Raw genomic sequence first — 15,504 nt, forward strand, 5'->3', positions numbered from 1 at the left:
TGGAGCTGAACCTAGGCGCCCTGCTCCTCCGCATGTTTTATACCCTCTACCCACTGCAGTTTTTCTTGCTCCATATATCCAGTGCAAATATGTTTGCAGATGCCCACAATCACTACACACCAGTGGCTATACTGCACGAACGTGCACAGGTGGATCTGTGAGATTTGTTGGATATTCTTCTGAACCGGCCGATTGGTTTCTGAAGCTGACACAACAACTTGTTCCTATCCAAAATGTAAACATAAAAAAAGACCCGCAATGTCGTGTTTTAACAGTCAGAAGGGTGTTTCCAAAGCCAACAGCACAAGAAAACCCCACCACCAAGAAGTGTTGCTGACAACTTTTAATGTCATAAAATATTCACTGGCCATATTTAGCACGTTGCCTCCCGCAATTCTGCCAGCTGGCAAGGAAAGAAAAGGGGTCACTCCATCAGGAAAACCTGGTGTGATTTGTTGTTCCTTCTCCAGCAAATTCCTCTCCCTGTCCTCTGATTCTCTGGCAACAAGGTTCCCTTACACAGTACTCCCGCCTGTGTAAAACATGCAACAAGGCTGATCTCCATGCCTAGGAATCATCAGCATCATCACAGCGAAAAAATCAAAATAAGAGAGAGAGAGAAAGGGGGAGAGCTCCCCCCCCCGCTTTTGCTTCAAGCTAAGTGAGCATTCCTGAAGAATGCCAATTTGATGCCTAACACTGCCATCTATTGGCCGCCAATATCCGGATTGCTATTGCTGCCTTTTCTCTTTCTCCTCCCCCTCGGAGCTCTCCAGCTCCACTGTGTCTGTGGCAGCTTGGCTAGAACAGCAGCTCCATACAGAATAACTGGCTATATTTGCTTGCTTTCTCTCTCTCTCTTTCCCCTTCCTGTGGAAACCCTCTCTTGGCTCGTAGGGCCTCTCCTCTCCCCTCCCCTCCTGCTAGCTCCTTTTCTTTGCAAGTGGGGAGAGGCGAAGAAGGCAAGTTGATGGCAGTTCTTGGCTGGGGCGCCCCTGGAGCCAGCCTCCCCCGCAGCCTCCCCCAGATCTCCGCTTCTTTGCGCTCTCCTGGGAAAGAGATGCGGAACGGCTTGCGCGCGCTCGCTGAAGCCGGCATCGGTGGATAGAGATAGCAAGGCGAGGTTGCAAGGTTTTTTCCCCCTTCCTTCTTCTTACAATTGCTACTGTCATTATTCTCGATGTTGTTTTGATTTCCCCACCAGTCCGGGGGAAATACCTGGGACGGGCTGAGGTGGAATGCATCAGAGGATGCCACCAGAGCTTTTGAGATCGGAGGAGGACCATCATTCCCAAGCGGAGGGGGATCGACGGCGGGGGCTCCCGGGGAAGGATCGGCGAGGAGAGCAGGCGCCACCGCCGCCGGGGAAGACGGGTTCCCTGCGCCCTGGTCGCCAGCCCTACCATGTCCAGAGCGCGCTGCAAGAAGAAAAAGAGGAGGCTTAAAGGGGCGGCTCGCCCGGTCCTGTCTCTCTGCCAAGGCTCCTCCGAGTGGCATCAGCCCCGGGCGCTGGGAAATGGTGTGAGCGAGCAGGCGAGGAGACCAGCGCTGAGGAAAAGAGGAGGAGGAGGAGGAAGAGGAGGAGGAAGGAGAAGGAGAAGGAGAGAGGGGAGCCTCGGCTCCAGCAGCGGCCGCTGAGCAGGGAGAAAGTTGACCTCTTCCATGGAAAGCGTAAGTACCAACAGCAACGGGAGGCTGGGTGCGATGGGGGGAACAGGGAGATGCGCGCCAAGAGAGATGGTGCGTCGGCATGTGTGGATGCTGGGGCGGGGGGGGGGGCGGCACAGAGACTTGTGGCGGCTGCCCATTCCGTTGACTGCAGGAAGAAGGGATTTTGTACCCCGCTCCATGCGTGCATTTAACCCTCCACCCAATCTCCCCCCCACACACACACCATGGCGTTTTCTTCGCTCAGGGCCTCCTGCACCCCAAGCACCCCCCTTGATCGCCTATCTCCCCCCCCCCCCCACGCGCCAACCCGGGTTGTCCCTTCTCCCTCCTTACTGAATCTCTCAGGGACGACCCCCTCCATTGTCCCCCCCCTCCAGCCCCCACTTCCTGCCTTCTCCCTCCTCGTGGGCCCTACCCTTCCAACTTGCCTCCCCCCAAATCCAGCGGAGACCGTCTCCTGCCTGCGACTCCCCTCCAGACGCGCGCACACTTCTCTCTCCTCCCACCCCCCCCTCTCCAAACCACCCCCGTCTTTTTGCCCTGCCTCTGACCCAGATCCATCCGAGCAACGGAGCGAATTGCCTCTTTCCACCCCTTACTACAGATTCCCCTCCCTTCCTAATCACCCAGGGCGCCCCTCACCCATGTGAAAACTCATCCGGATCTCTCTCTCACCCTTTGGCCACTCTGCCCCCCAGACCGCCCCCCTCCCTCAGCACCACACAGGATTTGCACCCAGACCTCTCCAAATCACCCTTTCCTTTACCCCTCCTGCTTGTCATTCAAAACTAGGCACACATCAGCAAACCTCCCTTCTCCAGATAACACCCCCCCAAAAAAAAAATACCACCCACCCACCCACTTGCTAGCTTCCTGGGGGGGGGGGGGGAACACCCCTGGCTCCCTCTCTCCTCCCCGTAATACTTCCACTCCCTTCTTCTCCACCCCTCCTTTCAGCAGCCCCCGCCCCTACTTTCCGCTACTGGGGAGGGGAGAATTGGGAGCCAGCCCTTGGCACCGCTGGTGTGTGTATGTGTGTGTGTGTGTGTGTCCGGGCTTGGTTGAAGGGGGGGGGGGTGGTAGCAGAGGCTCAGCGGCGTGTGCAAGGCTGTGTGTGCGCTCCCCGCTAGCCAGGCAGCCTCTTCCCAACTGCAATCCCCACCGCCTTCCCTGCTCGCCTCTGCCTGGGCGGTTTGCAACACACACCGAGCGGGCGAGCGAGGCAGCTTTATGGGTTGCAACAATGCTTGGGCCCTGGAGATTTCTGCCTCAGTAAGTAGCGAGGGGGTGGAGGAGGACTGGGCGACGCGGGGGGGGGGTCGGAGAGCGTTGATCCATGTCTCCTTGTTGCTCTTGGCTCCCCTACACCCCCCATTTCCCCCCTTCCCTTTTTTCTTTTTTGCAAAGCAACACCACTGCCCCCAGCTTTTTGCTTGCAAACCGAGGCGGTTGCTTCAGTGCGGTAATATTAGGGGTGGAACTCATTTTTTTCCCCTCCCCGGGGAAGGGGGCACGGGAAAGAGGAGCACTGAAACAAGAATTTCACCCCTCCTCCTTTTCAAATCTCTCTCTCTCTCTCTCTCTCTCTCTCTCTCTCTCTCTCTCTCTGCTTCCACACACAGAAACACATTCCACTTAGCTGTTTCTCCATCCCTTTTTTTCTAGCCTTTGCGAACCAGATCTCTGGAGCAATCCTCTCTATGCCACATTCAACTTTATTTGTCTCATGTCCTCTTCCCTATCCCCCTCCACGATTTTGAAGACCGGGGAAGGTGCAGGGAGGAGGACATGCAAATTATTTCGTTGCTCTTGCTACCTCCGATTCAAATAAAGCCTTGGGTGGTTTTCTTCCCTTAAAAAATAAATAAAAACAGTCTGAAAGGATGCATTTATTTATTTAGGTACCTACTTATTTGTGATATGGCTCTCCGAGAAGCAGCCAGATAATGGATGAATCGCTCTGCTGGATCTGAGAATTGTGTTAGAAGTGAAGGGGTTTTTTTTGGGGGGGGGGTTCCCCCTCCCAGCTTGACTTCTTGCTTAACGCAGAGAGGGAGACATGCCTTTTTGCCAAACCATTCATTCCGCTGGTGAAGCAAAGACTTCTACCCTAATGTGTCTGGGTTCTGTTCTACTGCAAAATGCTTGCACCTAGACGGATGCTTGTCAATCTGTGAGCGATGCTTAGAAACATAAATAAATTGAGAGAGAGAGAGAGATGTCTAGGATCCTCCAAATTCAAACGTTCTTGGACTTGTGGGAAGGGTTGACCTGAACATATTCAAGCCATCCTCTTTCTAAAAAGCAATAATAACAAACCAAAAGTCATCGATTGACGCTGGGCGACTTATTAATCCACCCCCCCAACCCCACATGCTGCCCGTGAAGCTTCCATCCATCCTCTGTCTAGATATTTATTGTGTTCAGACACAAGTAGAAGGACCCTTTAGGGGGAAGACAGAAAGGCTTTGAGAGGGGAAAAGAAATTGGGATGGTCTGTCTGTCTGGATGCCGGTTCAGAGATCAGATACAGGTTGAGGGGAGTGCAAATGGATGAGTTTTTTTGGGGGGTATTCCCCAATCCACCTCCCTTGGATGCCTTCTCAGAAGGATGGAGAGTGCTGACAGCCATGGTAGCTGAGAAGCAGCAATTCCACCGCTCCTGGACTTGCTGATGATCTAGCTCTATGAGACCCACTTAGCTCTCTCCATTGCAATTAGGCTAGTTTTGCAAAGCGTGGGAGAAGAAGCAGTAGCTCAGATATGGCTGAGGCTGCAGGGACACTCCTCAAGTCTAGCATGTTTGCCAAATTCTGGGTGAGTGGCTTAAAGGATGATGCTTTTTAGTGTGTGTGTGTGTGTGAGAGAGAGAGAGAGAGAGAGAGCGCATCTGTGTTGCACTGCTGCCTTTTTGCCAGTGCCCTTGTGAAAACAACTCATTTACCAGCCGATCAATCCAGAAGCAAGCGGCGATGATAACTTCTTTTAAGAAGATCTTCTAATAAGAATTCATAAATATTCCACCAGTGGCTTGCGCTGTCTCCCCCTCCCCCTTTCTTCTTTCAAAAAAGAAAAGCCTTTGAGATGACAAGGGGGGAAGTATATTGAATTATTTGGCTGAAGAATTTCATCACTTTTGATTCCCCCCCCCCTTAAAAAATTGAGATGTTGATTGACATTTTGTGTAAGCTTATACAGCAAAGCTGTTTAGGAAATCAGGTGTTTGGGTGGGGGTCCACCCTTTTCAGGGTTTGTTCCCCCCACTTTCAAAACGATTAAAAATAATAATGTTAGTGTTCTTTATCTTTACAGTCATTTGTACTATAGACCTCTGCAGTGGAATTTCAAGGAATGGTTTTACATTTCTCTATATATGTGGAGAGCAGGCTAGCCTTGCCAAAAAATGGGGGGAGACCTTCATTTGCAGGTCACTGTTCATTCTGAATGTTCTGAGAAAGAAAGGGAAGGGTTGCCGGGTAGGTAATAGGTGAGGTTGAAAACCTCATAAAATGGTGCTTCTGTTCTCTGAAATTAGAACCAAATAACTAAACTGACAGCCATTTTATGTATATTTGTGGATTGTGTGTGTGTTTGTGTGTGTGTGTGTGTGTGTGTGTGTGTAGTGGGGGAGGGGAAAACACTATAGAAACAAATAAAACAAAATATTGAAATGCGTTCCTAGGAATAAAGGACTTGGGTTGTGACTTTACCTTTCGAAAGACAGGAAACCTGTACTAAATCAGTAAGTTAATAGCTATTATTTAACAAGAGTTAGATGGGCGTCTTGTAATCAAAACCCTTGGCAAGCAACCTAAATTCTGTCCCTCTGCAGCCTTGCCTCCTAACTTTGTCATGATCTAGGCTTCAGTCCCCATTACATGATGGTGTTTTGTTCTCTCTTCTTGCCCTCCGCAGGAGATAACATGTATGCTTGCTGCTCTACGGTGACTCTGGAGCAGGATCTCAACAAGAAAATGCATATCTGGATGGTACAAACCATAGCCTTTGCTTTAACATCTCTAGTCCTGGCGTGGGCAGAAAGCATTGAGTATTATGGGGAGATCTGTGATAACAAATGCCCTTGCGAGGAGAAGGATGGCATCTTGACGGTCAGCTGTGAGAACCGGGGGATCATCAACCTCTCTGAGATCAGCCCCCCCAAATTCTCCATCTACCATCTCCTGCTGTCTGGGAATCTTCTCAACAGGCTCTACCCCAACCAGTTTGTCAATTACAGTGGGGCTTCGATTTTGCACCTGGGCGGCAATGACATCCAAGATATCGAGACAGGAGCCTTTCATGGGCTGAGGGGCTTGAGGAGGCTGCACTTGAACAACAACAAGCTGGAAATACTGAGGGATGACACTTTCGTAGGGCTGGAGAGCTTGGAGTACCTGCAAGTTGATTACAATTATATCAGTGCCATCGAACCCAGTGCTTTCAGCAAGCTGCATCTGTTGCAGGTGCTGATTCTGAACGACAACCTCCTCTCTTCGTTGCCCAACAACCTGTTCCGTTTTGTGCCCTTGACTCATCTCGATTTGAGGGGCAACCGGCTCAAACTCCTTCCCTACTTGGGCCTCCTGCAGCACATGGATAAGGTGGTGGAGCTGCAGCTGGAGGAGAACCCATGGAACTGCTCCTGTGAGCTGATAGCTCTCAAGGATTGGTTGGACAGCATATCCTATTCAGCCCTGGTGGGGGATGTAGTCTGTGAAACCCCTTTCCGTTTACATGGGAGGGATTTGGACGAGGTTTCCAAGCAGGAGCTTTGTCCTAGGAGGCTCATCTCCGATTATGAGATGAGGCCACAGACCCCGCTGAGCACCACAGGGTATTTCCATACCACACCAGCCTCTGTAAACTCTGTGGCTACTTCTTCCTCGGCTGTTTACAAATCGCCCTTGAAGCCCAAAGGGACCCGCCAACCCAACAAGTCCAGGGTGCGTCCTACCTCCCGCTTGCCCTCCAAGGATCTGGGATACAGCAACTATGGCCCCAGCATTGCTTACCAGACCAAATCCCCGGTGCCTTTGGAGTGTCCTACAGCTTGCACTTGCAACCTACAGATCTCCGATTTGGGTCTCAACGTCAACTGCCAAGAAAGGAAGATTGAGAGCATCTCAGAGCTCCAACCCAAGCCGTACAACCCGAAGAAGATGTACCTGACTGAGAACTACATTGCCCTGGTGCGTAGGTCGGATTTCCTGGATGCTACTGGCTTGGATTTGCTTCACCTGGGCAATAACCGCATCTCGGTCATTCAGGATCGGGCCTTTGAGGATCTAGCTAACTTGAGGAGGCTCTACCTGAATGGGAACCGGATTGAAAAACTGAACCCAGAGCTTTTCTATGGGCTTCAGAGTTTGCAGTACCTCTTCCTGCAATATAACGTAATCCGGGAGATTGAGCCAGGCACTTTTGACCCTGTGCCCAATTTACAGCTCTTGTTTCTCAACAACAACCTGCTGAGATCTTTACCTGGAGGCATTTTTTCTGGCTTAACTCTCTACAGGTTGAACCTGAGAAGCAACCATTTCTCCTACCTTCCTGTAAGTGGAGTGCTTGACCAGCTGAAATCCCTCCTGCAGATAGATCTCCACGAGAACCCATGGGATTGTACATGCGACGTGGTGGGCATGAAGTTGTGGATCGAGCAACTCAACACAGGAGTCCTTGTGGACCAGGTAATCTGTGAATCCCCTAAGAAATTTGCTCAGAATTACATGAGGAACATCAAAGCAGAACTGCTGTGCCCAGACTACTCTGACATCATTGTTTCCACACCCACTCCATCATCCATGCAGGGACCAGCCAAGACCACCCCCTTTTCCAACTCCGGGCAGATCAATAGCACCTTGGAGGAGGATGACTCGGCATCACCTTCTGGTGGCTCGTCTTCCTCCTCTTCTTCCACGGTGCCTTTGTCAGTGTTGATCCTCAGCTTACTGCTGGTCTTCATCATGTCTGTATTTGTGGCCGCAGGTCTCTTTGTGCTGGTGATGAAGCGCAGGAAGAAGGTCCAAGGTGACCATGCCAGCACCAACAACTCGGATGTGAGCTCTTTCAACATGCAGTACAGTGTGTACACAGGAGGGGGAGCCCCCCATTCCCACCCACACGCCCATCACCAGCAGCATCCACAGCATCTTCACCATGGAGGAGGAGGTGGTGGTCCGGCTTTGCCCAAGGTGAAAACCCCCGCGGGACACGTCTATGAGTACATCCCTCATCCTTTAGGTCACATGTGCAAGAACCCAATCTACCGCTCCAGAGAGGGCAACGCTGGTGAGGATTACAAAGATCTCCATGAGCTCAAGGTGACCTACAGCAACCATCACCTCCAGCCACAACCCCCACCACCCCCACAGGCCTTGGGGCAGCCCCAAGCAGCTCCGGTGGGGCAAGAGGAGACCCTCCGGAGCCCCACATACAGTGTGAGCACCATTGAGCCTCGGGACGAGTTGCTTTCCCCTGTCCAGGATGCTGATCGTTTTTACAGGGGCATTTTGGAGCCCGACAAACACCCTTCTTCCACTTTGGGGGGCAGCAACCTCCCTGAGTACCCTAAGTTCCCCCCAACTGCCTACACTTACTCCCCTAACTATGACCTTAGGCGCCCCCCTCACCCCTATTTGCATCCCGGCCCAGGGGACAGTCGGCTCCGGGAAACAGTGCTCTACACCCCCCCAAGCACTGTTTACGTGGAGCCCAACAGGAACGAATACCTGGAGCTAAAAGCAAAACTAAATGCAGAGCCGGACTACCTCGAAGTGTTGGAAAAACAGACCACATTCAGTCAGTTCTGAGACCTCCTCCTCTACTCCCGTCCTCCCACCCAGAGCATTTGTATTTAATAACCACACACAAAGAAACACACTGTTGATCTTCTCTCCTCCACTTCCCTTCCCTCCCCAAATCCGCCTTTGCTTCATGTTGTTGGAAGGTGAAGTGCCTTGGCACAGAAGTTTCCAGCTTCGGGAAAAGTTACCGAAAGGGTGTGCTGATTCCATAGTTATAGATCTTTCTCTCTTTCTCACTGCCCTCTTTATTTTTATTTTGGTTTCTTCTTTTTTTAACCACCTCACAGCCAGTAGGAATCAATCAATCGAGCGAACTAGACACAGCATTTGTTCTTGCACTTGTGTGATGCTAAAAAGGAGGAATTGGGATGTGGGGTTTTTTTTGTTTTTGTTTTAAAGAGAGTGTTGTCTCATATGACGATGTTGAAAAGGTCACATAAATCATTTTATCTTGTTCTTTATGTTGAATATTCACTGCTGACAATTCCCCCCTCCCTCACCTCAGTTCAACAGTGCTGGGCACCAAGTTCCCTTCTGAGGCATGGATGGCTTTGGGGAAGGTGGGCAGGGGAGAGAGAGAGATTGGCACACCCTGACTTTAATACAAAGTCGTTTGGTTCCCCCACCCCACTCCCCCTTTTTTAAGGAAAGTGAAAAGAGGATGTATTTGTATGTTTCTGGACTTTTGAATTAAAAACCAATATTATGATCTTTAAAAGGATCACCCTAGATGTGGACAAATCAATAAAGAGTTCAGAGATATATGATCCATAACTGGTTAGTAAAAATAACTTATTGAAATATATACAAAAAAAATTATTTTATTGTAGCTCCTATTTTTATATACATGGTAGCATTTTCTTCACTCTGTGAGGCTCCATTCCTCCGGAATGCTTACTTATTGTATGTGGTTAAACTTCCCTCTGGAACAGAAAGCAGGGCCTCTTCACACATTACGATGTCCTTTTCTAGATGTAGACCTAAAAAAAATGTGACGAAACAGGTGCTAGAAATGCATAATTTGCAGCTCCATCTGGCAGAGCGTCCAGATTGGTTGTGGATCTTTGTCGTGTGTACACTTGGTGGCAAAGCCTGGTTTGCTGCTGTGTCATGTGTGAAATGGTCCTACAGAGTTGATGGCAAGGGGAAACACCTGACAGATACATAGGCTGCTATTCTGCACACAGCTATGCTCCTACTGACTTCAGTGGGGATTGAAGCTGCCTCACGGAGCACAGAATTGCAGTTTAAGGCATCTTCTACATTTGCCAGAGCAGGTTCCTACTAAATTGTGGTACTTTTAAGTTCCATCTCCCACTGCCCAGGGTGTTGAATAGGTTACAGGATGAGGCCCAGAGTCTGTGATTTGCTCAGAAGTGTTACACTGCATTCTGAGCTCTTTCTATCCCCCCCCCAAACTCTGCACAAAGCTGTTGTGGTCTCTGGAGAATGTCAGAAGGGGGATCCAGATTCAGTTTGTCACACTTTAGACCCATTGAATTCAATAAACCAGCTTAGTAATTTAAGTCCCACTGCTTTCGGTGGAACTGGAGTGTGCCTCACATAATTTGGATCCAAGCCACTGAAATTAAATCATCAACACTATCATCACCAAAACCTAATAGACAATCCAAGGCAATCAGTCGGTACAGGAAAGAAAGAAATATATATGATCTATTTTTTTGTTGTTGCTGCTTCTTATGAATGATTATTCTACAGAGCCTCCTGCTAGGATGACTAATTGGACTAATTAGTGAGGGACATGTAGAAATTGTTTATTTTAGCAGGAGTGGTGGTGGTGGTTTATTTTCATAATTCAACCAAAATATCTTAGTTGGAGAACTGCTGGGTTGTTCAGTCGAACATAATTGCCCTTGTACAGATCCATTTGTGTGCTGGCACCTTGGAAGGCCAAAATGACGGACTGTACAAATCTATTTATGGAATATTGATTCTTACCCCTTTGGGCAGCAAGCAGTGGCAAAGATATTCATAAACACAGCATCACTGTACAATGGGACAGGTTGTGGTCTCATATGTATCCCAGCACATGTAATTTTTTTTATATAGTTTATGAATAAACACTTGATAACAATTTCAAACGGAAGGAAATGAAATAGTCTTTACCGGAAGCTACATGATTTATTTCCAGTGCCAATTGTTGCTCACGCATGAACATCATTCTCCCCACACCCTTTATTACTGATATCATGGACGTGATAGCATTAAACTCATGCATTCCTTAAGGTGTTTCCTGAACTCGCCGTACTTAATCACGCCGACGGTACATAACCCTGCAGACCTATGTTGTATAATGCTATAGTTTCACCTTGAAATTTTGTCTCCTTTCTATAGTTTTCGTTTTATATGTGTGAAACCGGGTAAGTGATATTTCACGTGGATTCTTAACCTTGTGGCATGTCCAGGGTTTCTGTTTTGGGAAAGAGGGGATAAATGGTTTTGTTGGATAATTTTCCTGAAAGAACTTTCTATCTGGATTTTCTTACTTGTGCAAAGTATATGACTTTTTAAAAAAGAAAAATTGAGACCTCAGGTTGTGAATTTTTTAAATCTTGCTTTCATCAAGGTACTTTTGATTTCTTCCAGACCTCATGTCTCATCCTAGCTTTCTCAAAAGGGAGAAAGGAATAAACCATGTTATTCAGGAGGGGGCTACATTTGGATGTAATGCATCTGAATATGGATTTTGAGTGTGATTGTGGAAAGGCGTTTATTTTCTAAAACTACACATTTGCTAACATCAGTGTTTTGCATTGTGACATTGGATTTCTCACTAATTCTCAGCAAGCTAAAAAACCCCGTGAACACCTTCTCTTGGCTGCATGACTGAAGTGATCAATTTGAACAGAGAATATATCTAATTTCATATATAGGGTATCAAGGATCAGGTATTGATTTTAGACGTGTCAGATGCCAAATGCAGAGTTTGCATTTGAATTTGGATGTGCTGCATTGTTTGACCTTATTTATAATTGCCAATTTATCCTTCAAATTGTCTTGAACGAGGTCGTTCCCCCTCTTTCCGCTCCCATCTGTAGATTTTGTTTGGTGTCTTTTTTCCTTGGTTAAGCTTGTGGCATGCATTCATATCCTGATTACAAGAAGGCATGAGCGGATTTAGATATGATGTGAATATTTCAGTCATTGCTAGGACTGCTGCTTTTTCTGTTTTTGGCAGGATTCCTGCATCCTTGATTTCTAGCTAGCTATTCCCAATTCAGCAACTGCATCTTCTTTGTAGCTGCCTATCATGTAGCTGTTAGCAGCAAAGGAGACCTACCAGGAAACAAAAACAAAAAAACCAATAGCAATTGTAATTGTCATATTTATAGCTTGGTCCCATCACATGAGGGCTCAATGATTCACCATGAGTCAGTGAGTATTATGATTTCCTAAGAGCACCAGACGTCAGTAGGAAGAAAGTTCACATGGGATGTGATTGTCGCCATGTAAACGGCTCGCCAACCAATTTTTAGGTTTTTATCCGAAAATCAAGAATGTGTGACCCATTCTCAGGATTTAGAGAGGCAGCATATAATGAAATATGGCTCTAGGCCTTTTATGACTATGTACTCTGAGTCTAGGGAACCCCAAAAAAGAATGGGGCTACATGTTACACTTTCTCTGGTGACTGGATTCCATATTGCACTCTAGTCCTGTTGACACTTTTCCTTCTGGGTTTACGCCTGCTGTCTCCAACCTCTAGAGTGTCTATACACATTCAGTGGAAGTTTGAAGGGGGCTTTATTGACTTACAGCTATATGGTAGGAGGGCCTTACATGTGCTTGGGAACCCCACACAGAATTGTTCATGTAGATAAGCCTAGACTCATGCATCTAAACAGCCCATTCATATTTTCTGCTGAATGCACAGTGTGATGTGATTACTGGGTGTGTTCCCATTTCCTCCTCTGTGTATTAGAATATTGAATTTGGGGAAGGGGGACGGGGACAGACCATGTGATGTGGTGGCAGCGTCACAACGGAATTTCCCTGCCTCACCATGACTGATGACCAAGTAATTTGAGAGTGTCTCTGGATAACTTGGCAATGAATGATGTCAGAAAGCTCCTTCCTTAAGTCAGGGATGGGTGAGCCTGTGACACTTGAAGCATTGTTAGGCTACAGTTCCTGTAATCATTGGCTGGGGCTAATGGGTGTTGGAGTCCAATGAAGCTTAGAGGACCAAAGCTTCCCTAGAACTGCCTTAAATCTAATATGCTAAATTGTGTACTTTAATATTCTGTGATGGGTTGTTTCCAAATGTGAAAAAAAAATAATTGCATAGGAAATGATAAATAATCCTGCATAAACAATGGACTTTTTTTAATAGAATATGGGGAGCTGCAATGTACTAACTCATCCTGTCAAGTTCAGTATTGTCTATGCAATACTCTCCAAGGTTTCAGGCTGGAATCTCTCCTAGCCTTACCTGGAAATTATGGGTTTGAACCTGCTGAGCAGATGCTCTACCACTGAACTATGACTCTCTCCCACTGACCTTATCTTCATTATTCCTGCATTCTCATTTGCTGTAGATCCAGGCTGAAAAAAGCTATTTACAGTAGAGTATATACTGTCATGCTGAGAGGGGATAGGTAGGCAAGACGCCATTTTCCTACAACATACATGGTTTGGGAACTTCCAGCTAAATAGAGGAAGGAAAGGACTGAAGGTCCACAAGAATGTGAGGATTCTTTTTGCACAAACCCAGCAAATATGCAGAAGACTTTTCCAAGAGAAAAGATGCCAAAGGGAAAATTCTCATTGGTCAGAACTGTAACATGAAGTGCCCTTGTGGTATCGGATATTTATTTATTAATCCTATGAATCATTTTTACCCTTTAACCAAGAAGGTCTCTAGAGTGGCTTACACAAGATAAGAAAAAAGGTCCCTGCCCAGAGTTTTACAATCTGAAAGGCATGACACCAAAGGAAAAAAGGGGGGTCAGGAAGAGGAAAACAGGCAAATTTAGAAACTAATCTCTTAGGCTCCTACCGCCAATCTACAAAATTTCCTAAACAATTTATCTCAAGAACAAAGTAGATAAGTGGTGTTTTACTTGAGATTTAGGTGCTGAGTTGAATTAAAGGTTATCCATTGGATGAACAAGATTTAAAGACACCTAGGTCCAAATGAAGATATTACAGTGTTGTGTAAGCGGGGTTGTTTGTACCTCGGTCAGAAATGCAGAGGGTAATAGGGTGTTTCAGTGAGTAAAATGTTTAATTTCCAAATTAAACAAAATTATAAAGAAACTCAAATGAGACACAAACTTGATAGCTATTTCTGCTGTGAAAGAGAAATTATATATCATATATGGAGCTATTAAAGAGGATAATTTCTCATTTATATATGTGTGTATGTAGATAAATATACAGAAAGAAAATGATGAATATACATAGAGATACAGATTGAGACAAACACTGTCCTGTAGTCTTAAATATTCCACTAATCGGCTGAGGAATGAACCTGGGTTTAAATTGACTCAGTGTTGGCAGCCAATTTTAATCGGTGAAGGCAAATTTTAATTAGTGGAGGCGAGAGTTAAGGACATGCCTTGTCTTACTTTTTTTTTTTAAGCTAGTTTGGTGGTTAATGTAATAGTGAGTGAAAATGAACATATTAAAGATGTCCTTTCAGGGATAGTATTTGTTAATTAAATGGCAAGTTACCTTCTACTATCTTCAGCAGCTCAAAAAACCACTTGTGTTGATATTTTGGTACTATGCAAATATATTTAAATGTAACCAATTAAGTGGTTAAAAAGGCAGGTGATTTAATCAAATAGCTTCTGATTAATTAGTCAAAAGTCCTAGTTATATTGCGAGATAAACAGCTGAGCAACTGATAAACAGAGCGCAACTGAACATTCATTATACAATCATCGGTTTTTAAAAGAATTTTGAGAACTTCTTGGTGTGGCTTTGATTTTGTTCGACCGTTCGCATTTTGGGTTCCTTCCTTTTTTTTCTACTCAATTTTTTGAAGCCATGCATTATTGACAAAGGATGTTGAGCTTGCAAAAATGAGTGTTCTCTCTACCTATGTGTTTCCCTTTTCGGGAGTCTGGGGGTTGAGGTGTGTGGATCTATAAGGGGGAGTGAGAATAGAGAGAAATGGGGATGCTTGATTGTGAAAACGCATAGGGCTGCTCAGCGTGTTCACCTTTTGAGGTGGCAATCACAAGGAAATTTTACCTTGTCAGTTTTCCCATGGTGAAATAATCCTTAGAAATGTGCTCTGGTATGGTGACAGCTGGTATTTACTAAATCAGGGGGAAAGCTTGCAAAGTGATGTGGTAACTGCTAGCTGCCACCACGTGGGGGTGCATTCAGGAGAAATATCCGCCATGTGAAACTGACAAGGTGAAAAACAACGGCAGTGGTTCCAACCACGTCAAACGTGAATGTGGGAATCCAGTCATTGATGAAGGCAAGGCTTCTCCCTGTTTTCATTCTGTGCTTTGCTTTAAGATGAGCACTTGAGGAGGGATTATTGGACGCATGTTTGCGCGTAAAAAAAGACTTGCTGCTGAAACACGGCTGGATCTCTGCTAATTGATTTCTTTTGCTCTTAAATTATGGAAATTTCTTCTGCTCTTAAAAGTTGGAAGCTGGCTTGAGGAGCGCCTCTGTGGTGTCTGGCGCAATCGTAAGCATATTTACTTGAGCGCCATAGAAGTTGATGGGCTTTAATCTAACGTAATGGACTTAAAGGATTTAAACTAGGAATAGGATCCGGTGGCTCTCCAGACGTTGCACTCTGATTCCCATCAGTGCCGGCCAGCGTGACTAATGGTTAGAGATTACAGTAGTCCAACAACACAGGGAGGGCCACAGGTTTGCTATCCCTGCTTAAACCATGAGAGATCTGTGGATTTTGTCTGAGTATGTAACCCTATGAAACTGACTTATACTGAGTCAAATGATTGGCCCCTATAACTCAGTAACCTGATTCTTTTAGCTGGATGTACCAAATAGTGAAGCTGGGAGCTTCTGCAAGTAA

At 46.4% G+C, this 15,504-nt stretch overlaps 1 protein-coding gene across 2 annotated transcripts; it reads left to right on the plus strand.

Annotated features, from left to right (window-relative positions):
• The first annotated feature begins 325 nt into the window (after nucleotides 1-325).
• Nucleotides 326-9,892, plus strand: SLITRK5 (SLIT and NTRK like family member 5). Of its 2 annotated transcripts, none has more exons than XM_083437719.1 (2): nucleotides 326-1,671; nucleotides 5,587-9,892. In XM_083437719.1, exon 2 carries the CDS (start codon nucleotides 5,595-5,597, stop codon nucleotides 8,478-8,480), a length of 2,886 nt encoding a protein of 961 aa, XP_083293845.1. In that variant the 5' UTR covers nucleotides 326-1,671; nucleotides 5,587-5,594; the 3' UTR covers nucleotides 8,481-9,892. The 2 variants fall into 2 exon arrangements, with proteins under 2 accessions (XP_083293845.1, XP_083293846.1); XM_083437720.1 differs by lacking the exon at nucleotides 326-1,671 and adding an exon at nucleotides 2,785-2,943.
• The last annotated feature ends 5,612 nt before the right edge of the window (nucleotides 9,893-15,504 follow it).

This window comes from Podarcis tiliguerta (genome assembly GCF_965153285.1).
Source record: "Podarcis tiliguerta genome assembly, chromosome: 4".
In the NCBI taxonomy this organism is placed as follows: domain Eukaryota; kingdom Metazoa; phylum Chordata; class Lepidosauria; order Squamata; family Lacertidae; genus Podarcis; species Podarcis tiliguerta.